This window comes from Drosophila kikkawai, chromosome 2R, assembly GCF_030179895.1.
Source record: "Drosophila kikkawai strain 14028-0561.14 chromosome 2R, DkikHiC1v2, whole genome shotgun sequence".
Lineage (NCBI taxonomy): Eukaryota > Metazoa > Arthropoda > Insecta > Diptera > Drosophilidae > Drosophila > Drosophila kikkawai.
In genome coordinates, this window is record NC_091729.1 from 18676031 (window position 1) to 18694787 (window position 18757).

Genomic DNA, 18757 nt, shown 5'->3' on the forward strand with positions numbered 1-18757 from the left:
CAGAATCGGTGCTGGCTACCCGACACGGTCACACTGTTTTGCTGGCAAATCTAATAGTATATTTTAGTATATTTTTGAGGTATATTTCGATTTGTCCGGCGCGGTCACGCTGATCCTGACTTTTCAATTGCAAATAATTAACTTTCCCGATTCCGCCCCCACGCTGCAGAAATGGTAAGTGTCCCCCAGACCACCTTGTAGCCGAGAGCAGCCGGGAAGCGAAAAGTGGCCAACAGACGCGAAAGCCGAAACCAACTGCACGGAAAACCGCTGTGACGACGAGGAGAGAGCGGCGCAGAGAAGCAGCAACGCCCCCACCATGTACCCCTGGAGCTCGTCCTCGTACGGCGGCCCGGCGCCCAGTTCCGCCCACGACATCCGGGTAAATACTCCAACTCCACAGCAGCGACAGCAACAGCCACGCCTCCGCACAGACTGCAGACTCCTCTTGGCCGGAACGGGCGCAGTCTGCTGCGGGTGTGCTCGCCCGCTCTCTCTGTCTCTCTTTCTCGCTCTGTCCGTCTTATCATCTGCTATCCGGTTGGTCCTCCGGCGAAGAAGGCTTATCTCGAGCTGTCGGCCTTGTGTGCTCCGTTTTATACTCGCTCCATGTCGGCGTCGGAGAGTAATGTTGTGTACCGTCTCTCGTTTCAGACCATGCCGAATGGTTTGGATGACCAGGAAAAGCTGCTCGGCGAGGCGATCGGAGCGGCGCGAAAGCAGGCCTTCCAGATGAATCACTTCCTGGACAAGGAGCGCATGCTGGACTCGCTCAAGTGTGCCAGCACGATGCTGAGCGAGCTGCGGACCTCGCTGCTCTCGCCCAAGAGCTACTACGAGTTGTGTGAGTATTCATGGATCCGGAGGGTTATTAGCTCCACCTGCAACCCTTCCTCTATTGCAGACATGGCCGTCACCAACGAGCTGTGCCACCTGGAGCTGTACCTCAGCGAGAAGAGCGACAAGAAGACGGATCTGTACGAACTGGTCCAGTACTCGCACACCATTGTGCCCCGCCTGTACCTGCTCATCACCGTGGGCATTGTGTACATCAAGAACGACGCCACGCTGAAGCGCAGCATTCTCAAGGATCTGGTTGAGATGTGCCGCGGAGTGCAGCATCCGCTGAGGGGCCTCTTTCTGCGCAACTACCTGCTGCAGTGCACCCGCAACATCCTGCCCGACGTGATGGTGGCGGAGAACGAGCACGAGGGCAACGTATACGACGCCATTGACTTTGTGTTGACCAACTTTGCCGAGATGAACAAGCTGTGGGTGCGGATGCAGCACCAGGGTCACTCCAGCGAGAAGACCAGGCGCGAGAAGGAACGCGAGGAGCTGAAGATTTTAGTGGGCACCAACCTGGTGCGTTTGTCGCAGCTGGAGTCTGCCACCCTGGAGACGTACCAGCGCCTCATTTTGCCGGGCATTCTGGAGCAGGTGGTCAGTTGCCGGGATGCCATAGCGCAGGAGTATCTCATGGAGTGCATTATCCAAGTGTTTCCCGACGAGTTCCACCTTCAGACCCTGGATCCCTTTCTTAAGTCCTGCGCCCAACTGGAGACCGGGGTGAATGTGAAGAACATTATCATATCGCTGATTGAGCGCCTGGCAGCCTACAATCAGCGCAGTGGCAAGGTAATCCTGACCAGACTAGCCCCTGTATCCATCAAATAGTTATTCTCCTGCTATTTCAGACAAGTGGCAATGCCATTGATGCTATCATACCCGCCGAGGTGGAGCTGTTCGAGGTGTTTAGCGTACAGGTGGCCAACATTGTGCAGACGCGCATGGATATGCCCTTGGAGGACACTATTTCGCTGCAGGTTGCTCTATTGAGCCTGGCCCAAAAGGTGTACCCCGATCGTGTGGATTACGTGGACAAGGTGCTGGGCACAACCGCGCAAATACTGCAGCGCATGAACATGAACAAGTGAGTGGGAAAACGATGCAAATTTGTTTAGTTTCTAACTTTCCAATTTAACTTACAGCATCTCGCATCTGTTGTCTGTGAACCAGGAGCTGTCCCGCCTTCTGAGAATCTGCATTGACTTCTACAACAATGCACTGACCATTATCCAGTTGCACAACTTCTGCCCGCTGCTGGAAAAGTTTGACTACACCTCTCGAAAGTCACTGGCTCTGTATCTGGTTATGAATATCCTGGACAATGAGACGCTGGTGCCCACAGCTGATCAGGCGGATAGCCTGCTGACCATTATTACGCCGCTGATCAAGGACGATGATTCGAACAAGGACAACCCAGCAGGAGGCAGCAGCAGCAGTCCAGATGCTGAGGAGTTTGCAGAGGAGCAGGGAGTGGTGGCAAGGTAATCTAATCTTTATTTTATGATAAATATTTCGTATTATTAAACACTCCCACTCCCCATTTAGGTTCATCCATCTGATGCGCTCCGATGAGCCCGACATGCAGTACAAAATGCTGCAGACCGCCCGCAAACATCTCGGTAATGGCGGTGGCTCAAGGCTGAAGCATGTCCTACCGCCTCTAGTTTTTGCCGCCTACCAGCTGTCCTTCAAGTACAAGGCCATCGCCGAGCAGGATGAGAACTGGGACAAGAAATGCCAGAAGATCGTGCAATATTGCCACAGCACCATCAGTGCCTTGGCCAAGGCTGATCTGGCTGACTTGGCGTTGCGTCTGTATCTGCAAGGTGCTTTGGTAATCGGAGAGATTGGCTACACAAACCACGAGACGGTGGCTTACGAGTTCATGACCCAGGCTTTCTCCCTGTACGAGGACGAGATCTCCGACTCGAAGGCCCAGCTGGCGGCCATAACACTTATAATGTCCACCTTCGAGCAAATGTCCTGCTTCGGCGAGGAGAATGCCGAGCCGCTGCGAACCAACTGTGCACTGGCCGCCTCCAAGTTGCTGAAAAAGCCGGACCAATGTCGTGGCGTTGTGGCCTGTGCAGCGCTCTTTTGGAGCGGAAAGTAAGTGGAATATCTAAGCTATCGCTTTTACTTTCTTCTTTAAAAAATAATCATTTTATAGGCAAAATGGCGAAGAGATGCGGGACGAGAAACGCACCCTGGACTGCCTGAAGAAGGGCGCTCGAATTGCCTCGCAGTGTCTGGACACCGGGGTGCAGGTGCAGCTGTATGTGGAGCTGCTGAATCACTATCTGTTTTACTTTGAGCGCGGCAATTCGCTCATCACCGTGGCCATGCTGAATCAGGTGATTAAGATTTTAATAAGGAAATACCCAGAAAGTCTAAAGATATTATTATTTTCAGCTAATCGCCAAGGTCAACGAGGAGCTGCCCAATCTGGAGCCGAGCGAGGAGACCAAGCAAATCGAGAGCCATTATAAGAACACACTGGCACATATACGCAGTCGAATGGAGTCCAATGATTCGACGCTGGAGGTATCCTTTGCGGGCATCACTCTCAATTAGCCCAATCTACCCACATGGGACACGTCTTGAAGAGCGAACCCCTTGCTCGGCGGGAGTATCCAAATTGCCTGTGTGAAAAACATTGAAATTCCATGGTTAGGAAAGTTGTGGGCCTTGCTGACTTTTGTTTTGTCTACTTTTGATTTCAATTTCGTATTCGTAAGTGCAAAGTAAAAACATTCTTGATTATTTTCCTGATTTATCTAGTATGATAGCTACGCGTAAATAACCCTCATGGAAGATTTTTACTTTACTACATTTAACCTCCCCTACAAAATAATGTGAAAATATTGTTAAACAAAAAAAAAATTATACAATCTTATATACGATTATCGAATGGGTTCGCGATGTATTACAATTAAAGTTAAGACCAAACTGATTCACCCGGATTTGTGGCCTAAAACCCCGTCATCGGTAACATGTAAAGTAATTCGTTTATTAAAAATATATAAGCCGAACAGGTTCCATCGGTCTATCAATCAGTTAACTTAGCTTCCATTTACAATGCACGGCTGAGTGTGCGCACTCGTACGTATCCAACAGACTCTCGCCGATCCAATACTCTTTATTCCGTCAATGATCACATGCGCTGCAAGGGTGCTGGTTCGGGGTGATCGTACTCTGGCTGGTGTGGCAGTATCCGGGGATGGTGTGGAGTGGAGGTGGTTATGTGGCAGTTTCATGTTGCTTCGAGTCCAGTTAGTGGGTGAGACAGAGAGAGGTGGAGGTGGTGGCCTGGTACTGCGGGCAGTTAACTGTGCGTTCGCGCAACTTAAAGCTAATCATTTTAGTCACTAGGTTCTAAGCATAAACATTACAGATAGAAGCGCCTAATTCACTTTGAGTGCCATATAGCAAATGGAAAATTTTGAAGCATGAGATAAATCTGTTTTCGTTACTGCATACATAGCTCGAGATTGTTCTGTGCGAGGCGGCTAATGGGCCCTAATTTTCCGCCCTATTTCGGCGCCTTCACGTTGTAGTAGTTGTAGACGTAGGGCCACGAGGCCAGGACGTACTCCTCAATGCCGCACTCATTGCTGCCGCGCAGAATGCGGAAGTATCCGCGCTCGCCCCACCAAGGACCCCAAGAGTTGGCTGCGATCTGTTTGAATAGGAAGAAAGGGTTTATAATAAATAAATCCATCCCGATTAAGTCCTGCTTCAAACACTTACCCAATACTTGTCGCCGTTGTGCTCCTCTCCCCAGCCGACCAGCTTGACCGAGTGGAAGCCTTTGGGGGATTCGCGGTTGGCGGCCGTCCGGCGATAGATGCCGCCCGAGTATGCGAAGAAGTCGCGGTACACATGCATGGTGGCCTGGACGGGGCCGGAGTGGTAGATCTCGGCCATGATGTCGCCTTCGCGATTAAGACTGTAGGCGGGTCCCACTGTGTACAAGCTGTCGCGATCCACATTGGGGGCGGGGCGGCAGCCATTGGCACTCAGCGAACGGCCGTTGTGACGGATCTTGCAAGTGTCACGGTGCTGGGTGTACGGGTAACATTCCTCATCGACCACGCCCTTCTTGTGCAGGTAGCGCCAGGCGGCGTCCAAATGGCCGCCCTCACAGCCCTGCTGGCGACGTGCGCAGGAGAGAATGTTCTGGGGGGAGAGCTTAACGGCCTCCTTGCCCTTGCTCTGGATGGCAAAGCGATCGCTGGCCACCGATGTGGTGGACAGCACCCAGGAGGAGCCGCACCAGCCCTGGTCGGGCACCTCCGAGATGTAGCTAGACCATTTATCCACGGAGTTAAAGGAGGTGGGCAGGCCATCGGTGGGGTTGCTCAGCCGAGACATTGCCTTCACGCGGAATGTGGGCTCCTTGGTGCCCAGACGGAGGCGCAGACCCTCGGCGTACTTGCGTCCCCACCATTCGTCATACTTGCGAGCAGACCAGCCGAGGCGATGGATGGAGTTCACTCCATTGATGAGCTCATCGTCGGTCAGGCAGAGATCCCTGTCGCACTGCACATGACCGCCGTCCAGGCAGCGGCATTCGTTGCAGTTGTCCCACGTGCTGTTGAATTTGGAGAAGTAGACGCCGTTGTGCTCGCAGGAGAGGATGGGATCGGCCTCGCCGAAGCAGAAGGAGCGATAGTCGGGACAGCAGTCGCTGGAATCGCTGCGATCACAGAACTCATCACAATAGCAAAGGGTGGCTGTTAATAGACAAACAAGGTGAGTGTTAAGGTGATTTTTTTTTATTTAGAAAAAAACAAAGGTTTTATAACAAGAAAATAAATATAAATATTTAAATTTGTATCTAGTCATTGGGGTTTTTGTTACATATGACTAATCCCTATGACACATCTCTGTTACATTCCAAAAAGCTAATGATACTCACTTGAGATGGGCAGCGAGCAGCCATCGTGCCTTTCCTTGCAGCAGGTGTTCCGCAGGGCGCAGTAGGGACCCGGAAAGTCCTGTTTTAAAGTGTGATCAAAGGCACTGACCACGCCCATCAGCAGGGCCAGGAGGCCCATTAACTGGGCGCTCTTGATCGTCATGGCTTCTCAAATGGCTTATCAGCAGCAACTAAACCGGAGAGAGTGAGGAATGCAAATTTATTAATATTTTTCTCGATGCTTATCATAAGCTAAGTAAATCTAGATAAGCGGCCTGCAATTTGTCAGCAATTAGCCAGTTAAATATACGAAATTCCGCACATCGCGCATACGACCCATGCAACACGGCCAAAAAATTAGGCAAATGAGGAGAGAAGGCGGGCATGATAACCCGTTCTTTCGGGCGGGATAATTAATTTGTACATCTCGCGGATACGGGCTGCTCCTCATCAGAAATTCTCTGGCCGTGCACAGACAAACAGTTAACAGTTAGCCCCGCTATATATATTGCGATGACGCCAGCCATGATTAGTTTGTCGATCCACGATCCGCGATCCCCAAAACCCTGTCCGCGGTCCAAACAAAAACGTTTCTTTTCCCCCACTTGTTGGCCATTCTGTTTTTTGTATTTTCGATTCGGCAACGAATTCAAATTTGCGCACACACCAAACGAAAAGCGAAGAACGAAGAATCACTCTCGGAAGCGCCCCTTTATTTCATGTTTTTTGGCGTTTTTAATACGTTGATAATGCTGATTCTGATTCTGACTCTGTTCTAGAGAGGAAGACGAAGATGAAACTTGTTTATTTTTGAGACAAGCCAAAGTTTCATAAATAAATGCAAATTGCAAATAGATTTTCCTGTTTTCGCCTGCTGGCTCAGCCCAAAACGGTTCGAATTTTTGTCGAGAATTCAATTAGGAGGGTAAAATACAGAAGATATTTTCTGAATCACGAGTGGCTGTGGCCAAACACAAAGGTATCTGGCGAAGGTGTTCAAACATTCTCCCCCACCCCTTTTTGGCATATTATTCGGTTCTCTTTTTTGTGTGTTTTTTATTTGGCTAATGCTGAACCCGTTTTTAATTTAGTGATAATTAATTTGAAAGTTCGCGTTCGATAATTAATTGCCGAGCCAATTGGCAATAAAGTTTTTGGTGTGAAAAATAAGCAAAGAAGAATTTAATTGAATTGTAGTTGGGGAGTTGCTGAGCTGGAGTTCTCTGACAAAGCTCTATTTTAAGAAAAATATTGGTCCAAGACAAGCTCATAAATCGCTTCTATTCGTTGACACTTTGTGTGGCTATGGCGGTGGTTCTCCTCTAACAGGAACACCAATGTTTACCGCAGATACTCGGAATGCCAGGCATTAAATTGAACTCCAAACAATCTCCTGTTTGCTGACACAGCAGTCTGGTAAACAAAACTGGCAAGTATGGGATCTTATACCCCGTATACGCAATACTAACATTTTGATAACTTTGCACAATTCCGCACTTTAAGGCCAATAATGGTTTTTGCTTTGCCTTCTTTTTTATTGGTTCTTTTTTGTTTCGGTTCGATTGGGTACGATTTTGTACGGATTTAGTATATTAAATTTCCTTATCGCGCTGTTCCTACTCCGATCGCGGCTCGCTGCTGACTGAATTCAGTTAGAATTATGGGCCACCACATAACGTAGCCGCTTGGGTTATTGTTGCTGCTGGCAGCGCTGCTCGGAGCCGCTCTGCTCTGCTGCTGCTGTGCTGCTAGATCCGCGGCGTAGGTGGCGGAACGGGAGGGATGAAGAAAGCGCTCGCTGGCTCACTCGCTCGCTCGCACGCTCTCCCGCTGTTACTGTTACTGCCACTGCCACTGCGGCGTATACGTCATGGGCATCCGTATCTGATGGCCCAACAGAACGTACCGAATCTCAAGGTATTTCGGGGGCAAAGTGTTTGCCCGAATTTGGCAAGTGGCGGCGGAATGAAAGCAGCTGCTGCTGTGGGAAAGTCTGTGGGTGGATATCTCGATTAGCACATCTATGTGGGTATTTTGTACGCCCCAGGACAGGTCGGAGATTATCTCAAACGCAATTTCGAGGGCACATTCCTTTGGCATTATTTGTGCGCAGTTTGTTATTGTTTGCTCTTATCTGGCCCCCCACTCTGAAATTGATAAGATATAAACGGTATGATAATTGGGCCCAATTCGGGTTCAAGGCCTGCAAACCATAATCGAATCAAATTAAATTGGCCCAGGCATGTCTTTATATTTTTTTGGCAAATCACTGCGAAATTGATATTGATACAGATAGGGTTTCGATGGGAGCCATCTGCCAAGATATGTACCCCCCCCTTGGTAACCGTATGCCCCGGCCGATCTGATCCAGTTCTGGCATGCGATCATCGCTAATCTGTCTGCTATTTCGCTTGGCTTCGATGCCAGCAATTATCATTAAGAGCTTTGCAATTGCAAATGTCTCCACAGTTCGCCCAGTTAACTGGCTTCGTCATCGTCGGGCGGATGATGATCCAATTGGAGCATTTCCATTACGCAGCAAAACAAACAACCTTTATTTGTTTATCGACGAGAGGCCCTCGGAGTCAGGAGGAGTAAACTAATCTGAGCTATGCCCGTGGAATGCCAGGAACTAACACACCGAAATAGCTTACACTAAAATGATTCACAGCATTTCCTATTTATTATCGGCTATTAATATGAATCATTTAACGTACTCTAGGAATTAGCCAAGCTAAAATTGGGGGAAAGCCAAGACCCGTAGCTGAATGGTCAACAAGTCCAGGCCTCGATGTGTGAAATAAAGCCATCAGACGACATTAAGTCGCTGTGTCGCCCGACGGAGCGATTTGCATGACATTAAACTTGAGTTTTATGAGCGATTTCTGTCCGCTTCAAGCCAAATTACGATCTCTGGCCGAACGCGGACAAAAAGCAGCCAAAGAGATGGATGGAAACCGGAGCGAATGTGTCGTCTAATGGCCAAGCCAAAAGCAGTTTTTGGCAGTCTTTAATTTCCCCTTTCTCCCTGTCCATTAACTCATAATCCCACTAAGCTGACAGGCTTTGGATAAGAAATGAGAATGCCAGGGGATGTCTTAGATAAGACTAGGATTTGCAATAGGAACTATTTGGTATAGGTAAGCCTTATCTGTTTACCAGTTCTCAGAGTGGAATTTCAAAGTCATGAGTAATGATAGAATATTTGAATCTAAACTTTGGCTATTACTAACTAACCGGTGACAGCACGACAACTGTCCAGATGTGACTGCACTCCAGCAATCGTCGGAATGTGTAATGCCCCATGATGTGAATGATGATCAACGTGAGAGACTGATGACAATCTGGCCAGGTAATGAAGTCATTAAACACGCCCGAGTGCCTGCCTTATCATCGCGAATGCCTGACTTGAAACGGCCAATCAATTAGCGAGTATTTATACATAATTATGCCACCATTTAATTGGGCCCTGATCAGCATTATTTTGTGCGCGACGGCTATGCCGGGTGCTGTTTTTTTTGTGGCCAAAAGGCGTTTTATTGATATTCCGGCTGTACGCACTCGTACGCTCCGATAGATTGCTGGCATTCCGAAGCATTTATGTCATATTATTGGCCTTTAAATTGAACGGACTTGGACCAGACGCAGGTACTTACCTGGAATCAAAATCGGAATCGGACGAGACGGAAGACTGGAAAGTAGTTCAAGAACAGGCCAAACCAATGCCAATCCCACCTGTCATGTAACTTCCTTATCGCGAATGTTTATCAATAAGATTTACATTGTTCAATTTGGGGACAGATTGATATTGTTTCGTCATAGCGCCAACGATAGATAAGTGGGCCGGCGACATAAAAATGTGGAAACTTTGGCCATAAATCGGGAGATTCCCCCATGAATGAATGAATGCCTCGTATTGTCTAGGAAGTCGACGTTTGGAATTTTAATCGGCTCCCTGTCACTAGATTCCACAGTGGCTTGGGCATCGCATTCATAAATATATTATTTTCGTTTGTTGAAATTTCTTTTGGCTCATTTCGCGGCGAATGCGGCTATTTACAGAAATGAATAACTGTGGTTAATCGTTTCCGAAGCGAATGAATTGCCAAGCAAATATACCAAAAGAATGCATAAATATTTGGCAGTATTCATTGAGCATTTTCAAGGCATTTTCATCCATCCATAATCAATTTGCTGATCATTAAAAAAGTATATTTATTTGCTTGCCCCTTTTACGGGCGTTGTCTTTGTTTATGTGCAGTGGCAAATGGGAATTTTGAACTTGTTGGCGAAACAATTAATAGAGTATACAATCAGAAGGAATTTCGACTTTCAGCTGAAAGTGCAACCTTGATCTGATCGATTTATTGAATATTTTTCGGCGCTTTTCACGTGAATTGCACTTGAAATAGAGGTCACAATTACACGAAAATTTCGCTTAGGTATGCGAGGAATTTTTCTCCATTTCGAAAATTGTTCTGCGATCAATGTATCTTCAAGGTTTCCCTTACATTTGGCACGCAATATTCGCATCAGTTTGGATTCCCGGAATGCTGGTCAAGTTCCAGTGACGAAATCCATCCCACTTGTCACCCATTCATCGGGGAAGTGTGACCACAAACCCAATTGAATTAATTTCAGTGTGTAATTTGGAGAATTTCTTGGCAGTCGGCAGCCACAAACAAAACTTTTTGGGGGAAGAGGTCAGCGGGCAATAAAAGACATCGCTTTTTTTTTTTTTGGCATATTTTTGTTTAATATTTCAAATAGTCGATTCGTTTCAATTACCCTCCAATTGTCGGGCGTCAAGTGCAGGGCGTTTGTTTTGTTTTATGCAATTTAAATACTCTCTGACATTGAAAACGAATTATTATATTAACACGTAAGGAGGGAGAGGAAAGCCCGACGACAGAGGTGTCGGTGTCGGCAATTGTTTATTTGCCAAAGTATTTTATTTATGCGAGTGCAGACAGAGTGCTTGGAATTTGACAGTTTGACAATTGGTTTATTATTGCCAGCAGCTGCCCGCCGTTAGCCAATTTATTGATCGGTTTTGATGCCAGATTTGTTTCCGGGTGCAGTTCCACACCTCTATTCCATGCCATTGTGTGCAGTTACAGTTTACGAGGAGCATTTATTGCCATTTTGGCCATAACATCGAATCATATCAGCTGAGATCGCTGCGATTAAACGATCAAATACGAGCAATTTGGCTATTTATAAGAGTTATTTCACGGGCGATTGGAAAGCCAGCCAAGCGGCCAAGCGGCTAATTTTAAAACATTACCAAACACTCTTGACCCACACACCATTGTTCAATGAGTTTGGAACACCCAAGGCTAGCTGGAGGATATCTTATATTCAAAATTCCCATGGGAATGGTTCTATAAATTCTTGATAGTTGGTAAACTTTTCCGAAACAGCTGGACGGATTTTTATGAAATTGTTTATTAAAAATAGAAAAAATTCCTAGCAAAAGCTGATAACAATTTCGGTCGTAACAAAATTAAATAATTGGCAATGCCTAGCATGACGAATCTATTTAATGACATTTATAGAATTTTCGTTAGTTATTAAGCTTTTCAGAAACAGCAGATTTTTATGAATTTGTTTATTATAAAAAATACTATAAAAATAGTTTCTTGCAAAAGCTGTTAACATTTTCGTTTAGACCTAAAGAAATTTCTATAAATAATATTATTGAGATAAGCACTTTCTAGCAAAAGTTATTAAATTAAATAATGGGCAATACCTAGCATGACGAATTATCTATAGAATTTTCGCTGGATTGTTTAATAAAATAAAATAACAGTTCCTAGAAAAAGTTGTTAAACTAAAAAAGAACAACACGAAGAAAGGCGGATAAGCTATTTAATGTTTATATTTTTGATAATCGCCAAGTGAGCGAATATATTTAATAAGTCCCATTGGTTAGCTGGGAAAAAGCAGCCTCTCTTTAGATCCCTTAATTGATGAGGCCTTGATCTATCCCTCAGGAACTATGAAATATCTTGTTAAAGTCACCGATTCGCCCCGGAATCACCTGTTTTTATCACCTGTTCGCTGCGCATTATGCTCAACCCGTGGATATTTCCCTGTTTATGTCTGCTGTGTTTATTAAAAATCGACAAAAAACAAATAAACCTAGATATTTGGATTTTTCGCCTGTTACGTATCGATCTGCTTACGTATTTGCATTGTTCCCCCAGCTGGCCAATAGATACACGGAATGAAATTGTTTTTCTTCACTGTTGCCATTGCCCATTGTTGATAATTAATAATTCGCTCATCACAAGCCATTCGATTCGATTTGATTCTCGGGTTTGGCATGTGTAAGCATCTATATTTAGGCGTCTTATTAGCATCGGTGCAGGTGTACTGTAGTCAGTAGTTCCCTAAAAAGTTGCACTCGAGTGCTCCCACACAACCGCAACAAGTGTTTTTTTTTTTTTCGGCATGTTTGCAGTGATTAGTAATTATCGAACTTGACAGACACATCAGCGCGGTCTCCCAATTAGGCGGTTTGTCAATCATTATTCGCATTCATCACTCGAAAAGCCACAAGTTGTCTGACCAAATGCATTCCTATATATAAAATATATTCAAATAAAGCGAGATCAGATTTTCTCAAGGCTGTTCCGTAAGTCGTAACATATTGGTTGGGAGAACAAGGCCCTCAAGCATCGTGTAGCGAGACCTAACCCAATCTTCACCTCTCGCAACTCGGCCCCAGCGGCGGGCAGACTACCAGTCGGCCAGCGGCTGAACCAGTTGGGAATCGTAACGAACGCTGCTGGGTTTGGTTTTTGTGATAGCAGCACTCTGCTGTTCTGCTGCTACAGTGCCGAGCTCCACCACCGTGTGGACGATTTTTAATGGGCGCCTTCCTCGGCGCTGATTTATAGACGCAGCGCGGGTCTTGTGTTTATTGTGGCCGCTTTGTTTGCCGTTTAATTTTCGCTCTGCGGTTGTGTTAGCACTTAAGTTAAATGCCTCGCCATCAAGTTCCTAGATTGTTGCAGTCAAAAAGGGAAACGATCCAAAATAAACCGAGAAGCTCGTAAAACAGTGAGCCAAATAGACAGGGTGAAATGTTTACAGGCCAGCACTCATAATAGTTTTTTTTTTTCTGTGTTATATAATCCAAGCTATTCCGCATACGCCCCCACCAATTAATGACGTCAATTTTGGCATATCTATTGGATTTATTGAAGAAGATGCATTACTCGGATCATTGTAAACAAATGAGTAATAGTTTAGGGGGAAATAGATGTAAAGGTATTTGGTTTTTATGTTTTGATTAGTGCAGTTTTACTCGCCATTGATTTATATTTATTTATTGAAATCACAAAGGAAATAAACTTTCGTTTTATATAGAACAAAAATAAACCACATTTCTTTGACATTTATTAGAATTGTTTTCTTGTGACTTGGATTTATTTCTAAACTGATTTATTCTGATAATAACGCTTTTACTTGTATACGGAATTTACAATTTTCATATTTGAAATATTCTTGAAATTATTGTTAAATGTTTCGGTATTGAAAATACTTTACTTATTGCTTATACTAGTACTAAAATACACATTTTATTAACCAACTTTAAGCAATAAATTTAATTTAAAGAAACATTAAAACAATATTCCATAATGATGAGTGACATCAACAGTTCATAATATTTTTCAAAGAATATAAATTAATATATTAATCATATTAATAAACTCTCTTGAGAAAACTAATCGGAATGGCAAAAGTGTATAAAATACCAGTTTAGATTCAACTCCGAGATATGCATAATATTAATGACGTCAATTAAATTTGACATTTATATTGGAAAACATGTGAATACTATTTGTGGTTATTAAAATGGCGAATAATGAAAGAGTAAAATAAGTGAGAAATTGGACTCCTCCCCTGTCGCCGTTCCGCAAATAATCCAAGATTTGCACTGGCGGACATGTGTTCGATCGTACTTATTATTAATTGCCCTGCATGTGATCGCGACAAATGTTTTAATTATATTTGAGAGTATGGCTTTCGATACGGCATGGCCCATATTCGACCGCCTACGGTCTCTTGGGCACCGTTCAGGCCAGTGGGACAAGTCTGGTATCTGCGTTTCGCGATCTCTCGGCAGCCTGGATTTAACATTGCGCCGTCTCGGAATTACTGTCTGAACCCGAGCCCGAACCCAAATACAAGGGTTATACAAGCGGCTTGTCTGTCTGGAGACAGGCGTTGGTGTCACCCGGGGATCTGTATCTGTATCCATTTCTATTCATAGCCAACGCTCGGTTCTAATTCTGCCTCTGATTCGCATGACGAATCTTTCTTGGCACTTTCCTCTGTACGCCAATCAACCGAAAAAGGTAGCAAATTACGGCCTAAGGCGAGAATTTGTTTGAAATTCCCCTCACAGCTGACTGAATGCTATTTGCTAGACATTTATTTGCACTGTGTAGTGGGCCATAAACTGAGATCTTAAGCGAATTGTTTTGGGGTCTGCCAAAAAGTTTTCATTTTAGAACAGATGGCCCGACAATTACTTTTACTTTTCGTTTTAAAATTGTCTGTCGTTTGTTTTTAGAAAGATGTAGATGCTCGCTACCTGCTTATACATTATAATGTATTATTAGGCATAATTTCTTATGGGTTAATTGGGTTAATAAGTTGCCCGAAAGAGTCGCCCTTAACCCAAACAGCGTTCGGTTTTTGTTCGTGCTGCGACAATTGTCGCTTTCGCGGGATGTTTCTGCCAGAAAGTCATTGTCAATGCCAAGTGCGAATCATTTGGCGTGCGATGGATACAGATACAGATACAAATACATGCTGTATCCGCCAGATACATGGTATGTTGATTCGCAGCTACGATTTTATTGCGGCCTCATCCAATGTCAGTGACACTCAGTCAGTCAGTGTCAACGTCTGCACGGCGCGATGACGGGGCACTCGCTCAGCGGACTTAATGTGCCTTGTATATTGGCCAAATACTGATTCATTGCGATGCCATTCAGCTACAAGCTTGCATATAGAAATAGATATAGATATGACGTGCCCCCATCGAAAGTCGGAGCCACGATCCACCTCTTTGACGGTTCGCCACCGCTCAACAATGTCGCCGCAATTGTTATATTGTTGTATTCATAGTTGGGTTTCGTTTCCATTATTTTGCGCAGTAAGCCCAAAAACTTTGTGTGATGTTAATGGGTGATATGTCATCATAAATTAATTGCTCTTCAAATAGAAATTAAGGCAGTGCCCCAAAAAAAAACCAACAAACGGGGGAGAAGCGCACCTAAACTAAGTGTCTCATAAATTAATTGGCAGGCGAAAAATGTAAATTCCAATAACCAGAATGGTTGATTTAATGAAGAGTCCCTGGGTTAAATGTTTCATAGATGGAGGGTACATTAAAGCCCTTAATTTGCTGGACAAGAAATTTGTTTTAATTAAACTGTAAAATATTTAAGAAATTCAAAAGGAAAGTCTCTCCAGGAAATATGATTCCTAAAAGCCCCTGAAGAATATATTATATTTAGTAAATAAATTACTTGGGAGGGGGAATTCTCTTAAGAAAATGAAATTATATTCAATGTTTAAAGTTAAGCTATAAAAACAAACCTAAAAAGTATAACAAGTCGTCTTACCAAAGTGCTGAACTTTGGACGTAAACAGAGTCTCAGTTTATAGTGTCTCTTTGATAAGCAATTTCCACTTTTTGCCTACGTCAACTCACTGCGATTCATTCATGAACTTTTATGGCTTTATCCGCTCTATCTATTCGTATCGACCTGTCGGGCTGTCACTTTCTGGACTCGGGCGTTTCACTTTGGCCAAGTTCAATTAGCATTCGTTGCATAATTGAAAGTGACAACAGGCAGCAGCGATCGCAGGGCGCCACTTTAGCGCGCTCTGCTCTGCTGAGGTGTGAACTGCTAATGGGCCACAAATAAATACAAGATGTATGTAAGTCTAAATATCGTGGCAGTGACCAGGTTTGGCCGAATGGGAAAAGCAAATAGCTCCACTGGAGCTGCTGTCTGCGACGTCACAGATAGATCCGTATTTGCACTGCACTCAACTTTGGCAATGGAGCGTATGATAATCGGCAATGGTGACGTCATTTGTCAAGCCGATGACAGCTAAGTGCATTTTCCATTTAGCGCCATTGAATCGCTGACTGATTGAATTGGAAGCCACCAATAGCCAACGATAGCCGCGCGCCATAAATCAAAATCGATGGCAGTGCCACTGTGACATCGCAACGGATCGTATTTCCCATTAAATGGCGATTAAAAAAGTGCATTCATCACCTGCCAAAAGGTCAGAGTTGATTGCCGCGGTGTGCCAGGAGGCGTGGGTGTGCCGTGCCCCGCGGCGAGTCATAACCAACCACATTGTAATAATCGTAATACCCCGTAATAACCATTCGAATCAATTACAAAAATATGCAGAGATCGTTGCCAGGCGATATCTAAGCCCGAAGCGTGTCAATTGCGAATAAATAAATGTGCATTCTACATATAAAAATAACCTTAACCACTTGGCCAACAGTGCGTATGCGCCATATATCAGAACGATGACGGAGCAATTGACGGCAGAATGTAAACTGCTTGTGATGCAATTTACATTTTAATTGCCGCTTTTCGAGTTTTGTTGTTACCCAGGCCAATCCATTTAAATGGCGCTTTGCCTAATGACAGCGTCACGTTCCCCCGTACAGTAGACACCGGCTAATACTTCCCAGCCACTTAATTTCGTCGTATGCAAATGATCAGCTCGAATCTGAGACAACTGAGCGGTTCGATTCATTGATTATGCAAATATCGTAGGTAATCAAACAGGGCCGAGGGTTGTGGGAGATACTTAGCCAGTCGTCTCTGAAAATTATGTAAATGCAAATTAGATCGACGGCCGAGCGATCGAAAGTAAAGCAGGGGAGGCATTACCTTAGGAGCTAAAGTCTGAAAATGAAGTTGCCGCCCTGTGTGCTACACAACCATCCCGCCACCAGAGATAGACATGACATCACCTGGACAAGACCAGTAGCTCCATGACACGCTCATTCACTCAACCACTCACTCACCTTCGTCAGGTGTGTGTGTGTGTGTGTGAGTCTTTGTTTTTGTTTGGCTTTCGGCTTTTGGGAGGAGGAGGTGCCGGAACTGGACCGGATTGCGTGTTTGAAAAGATGAGAACTAACAAATTTATGGGATTAGCGGAGATTCGAATACTCTGGTTCTGTTTCTGGGTCTGGCTCTGTGTCTGAGTGCTTCGTTACAGATTGCTCGACTTCCCCTTTAAATGGCGCTTCCTGTCCGCATTCTGGTTAACCTTAGGCTTAATCAAATTTGCATATATATTTATCTATTAGTAAACCTTTTGCGTTGTAATAGTTGACCCCTTTCAGGGGTTATAGCCAAAATCAAAGGAGAGTGCATTGCCTAGGCTTGTGTGGAAATCCATTTGGTCAAGTTCACGGTCAGTGGAGCAAAATATACAGAATGAGCACGAGAACGAGAATAACATGTTCCCCTGTCGGTAGCTAAAGCTAATGCCGAAAGTAAACACCGCCGGAGGAATGCCAGCTGCAGCAGATGGAAAATAAGACGCAATCCCCAGGTTGTCTATTTGGTTACGGATACTCGTGCAGTGATCGATTGCATTCGTGTTGGCTTCTTTTTTCCTTTTTTACATTTTTATTTTTGCTTGCTTTTTGGGTGAAATGCATCGTGTCGGAGGGGTTGCCGTGACTAGACCATCTGTATCTGGTGAAGGCATCTGCATCTGCATCTTCTCGGCTGCACCCACGAACTGCCGGCAGCGCTTTTGGCCAGACCTGATCTTGGCCCAAACTAGCACAGCCATCTCCTCTAGACTTTCTAGTGCGTCTTTATGAAAAATGCAAGTTTTCGCAAAAGATCTCTGATAAATGTTTGCCCGAATTTCCGCAAAGCTGGAGGATTACCTTTGACAGCCTTTTATCTGAGTAGAGCTTAAAGTAAATGCCCCAACACTAGGCCAAATATTTGAGGCCGTAATCTAGGGGGATATAGTGAAAAGTCTTAGACATAAGCCTGTAATTGGCTGTTTACTCTTCTGATAAATTAGCAAGTGCGAACCCTGATAGCCGTCGGTGTGGCTTCCACTTGTTTTCGTTTGTGGGCGCACTCGTTAACCGCAAATCCATCTGATACTCATTTCCCGCCAGGCCACGCATTCAATTACCATTTCAACACTGCAGTTCGAACTGGATTTGGATATGGATATGGTACGTGGTTATCTAATCGGCATTCTCACCTGTCACTGGCAATCCAGTGGGCTAATCACGGCCCCCAATTCGCGTTGAGATACAAAGATAAACACACGCGCGCACTTCGGGATGAGATTTGCACTTAGCAGTTAGCAGTTAGCAGTTCCCAGTCAGCAGAAATTAGCGTCAAGTTGGCCCAAAGACTGATCTGATCCGCACACGCGTTGGCTGTCGCGACAGATTTGGAACTCAGACTGCGACTGAGACTCGGCCAAGTTAACAGAGCGAGCTGTTAGCGCTTAGCAGCTGGCTGCGATTTTAGGATCGCGAAACGAAGCCGACAAGCGAGCGCAACAAACCTCCGACTGCTTCCACTTTCCGCTGAGCCAACAAAACGCTGCAAAACAAGCAAATTTTTCGGGAAGTTTTTGAGCGAAAAAGAGCTGTAAAAATAGATTCAAAGGAAGCCAAGTCAAGGCACGAGCCGAACTCAACTCCCCTAAGTTGATCTCATAACAATGTACCTACTGTGAATTTCTATGGAATTAATTTGGAGTCTAGCTGACTTTAGGATTTAAAATAGCATAGAAAATTATAGGAAATTTTTTAAGAGTATTTCAAAAATCTATTTTTAATCTAGCATTAATACAAACAAAGTGAATCAGAGTAAACTGTTCTTTTCTTCTTTATATTTCCTTAAAAAAGTAAAGGTTATAGTCTGACTTTTAGGTAAA

At 44.7% G+C, this 18757-nt stretch overlaps 2 protein-coding genes across 4 annotated transcripts; one reads left to right on the forward strand and one right to left on the reverse strand.

Annotated features, from left to right (window-relative positions):
* Positions 1-56: 56 nt before the first annotated feature.
* Vps35 (Vacuolar protein sorting 35) lies at positions 57-3905 on the forward strand. Of its 2 annotated transcripts, none has more exons than XM_017169746.3 (8): positions 57-174; positions 655-844; positions 905-1638; positions 1698-1933; positions 1992-2330; positions 2395-2958; positions 3020-3203; positions 3262-3905. In XM_017169746.3, the coding sequence occupies exons 1-8, from the start codon at positions 172-174 to the stop codon at positions 3421-3423; spliced, it is 2412 nt and encodes an 803-aa protein (XP_017025235.1). In that variant the 5' UTR covers positions 57-171; the 3' UTR covers positions 3424-3905. The 2 variants fall into 2 exon arrangements, with proteins under 2 accessions (XP_017025235.1, XP_017025234.1); XM_017169745.3 differs by having other exon boundaries at positions 113-382.
* On the reverse strand, positions 3839-18254 carry Swim (Secreted Wg-interacting molecule). 2 transcript variants are annotated; one of them, XM_017169749.3, is made up of 4 exons: positions 18071-18254; positions 5771-5961; positions 4600-5585; positions 3839-4528 (listed from the first exon to the last, which is right to left on the reverse strand). In XM_017169749.3, the coding sequence occupies exons 2-4, from the start codon at positions 5931-5933 to the stop codon at positions 4382-4384; spliced, it is 1296 nt and encodes a 431-aa protein (XP_017025238.1). In that variant the 5' UTR covers positions 5934-5961; positions 18071-18254; the 3' UTR covers positions 3839-4381. The 2 variants fall into 2 exon arrangements, with proteins under 2 accessions (XP_017025238.1, XP_017025237.1); XM_017169748.3 differs by lacking the exon at positions 18071-18254 and adding an exon at positions 7240-7408.
* Positions 18255-18757: the final 503 nt, after the last annotated feature.

Excerpts from the sequence above, each read along its gene's own strand:
- Vps35 (XM_017169745.3), top strand. The coding sequence starts at position 320 with ATGTACCCCTGGAGCTCGTCCTCGTACGGCGGCCCGGCGCCCAGTTCC. Across the intron at positions 2,331-2,394 it reads GAGCAGGGAGTGGTGGCAAG|GTTCATCCATCTGATGCGCT; the intron begins GTAATCTAATCT and ends CTCCCCATTTAG. Across the intron at positions 2,959-3,019 it reads GCGCTCTTTTGGAGCGGAAA|GCAAAATGGCGAAGAGATGC; the intron begins GTAAGTGGAATA and ends ATCATTTTATAG.
- Swim (XM_017169749.3), bottom strand. The coding sequence starts at position 5,933 with ATGACGATCAAGAGCGCCCAGTTAATGGGCCTCCTGGCCCTGCTGATG. Across the intron at positions 5,586-5,770 it reads CTGCTCGCTGCCCATCTCAA|CCACCCTTTGCTATTGTGAT; the intron begins GTGAGTATCATT and ends GTCTATTAACAG. Across the intron at positions 4,529-4,599 it reads ACAACGGCGACAAGTATTGG|ATCGCAGCCAACTCTTGGGG; the intron begins GTAAGTGTTTGA and ends CTATTCAAACAG.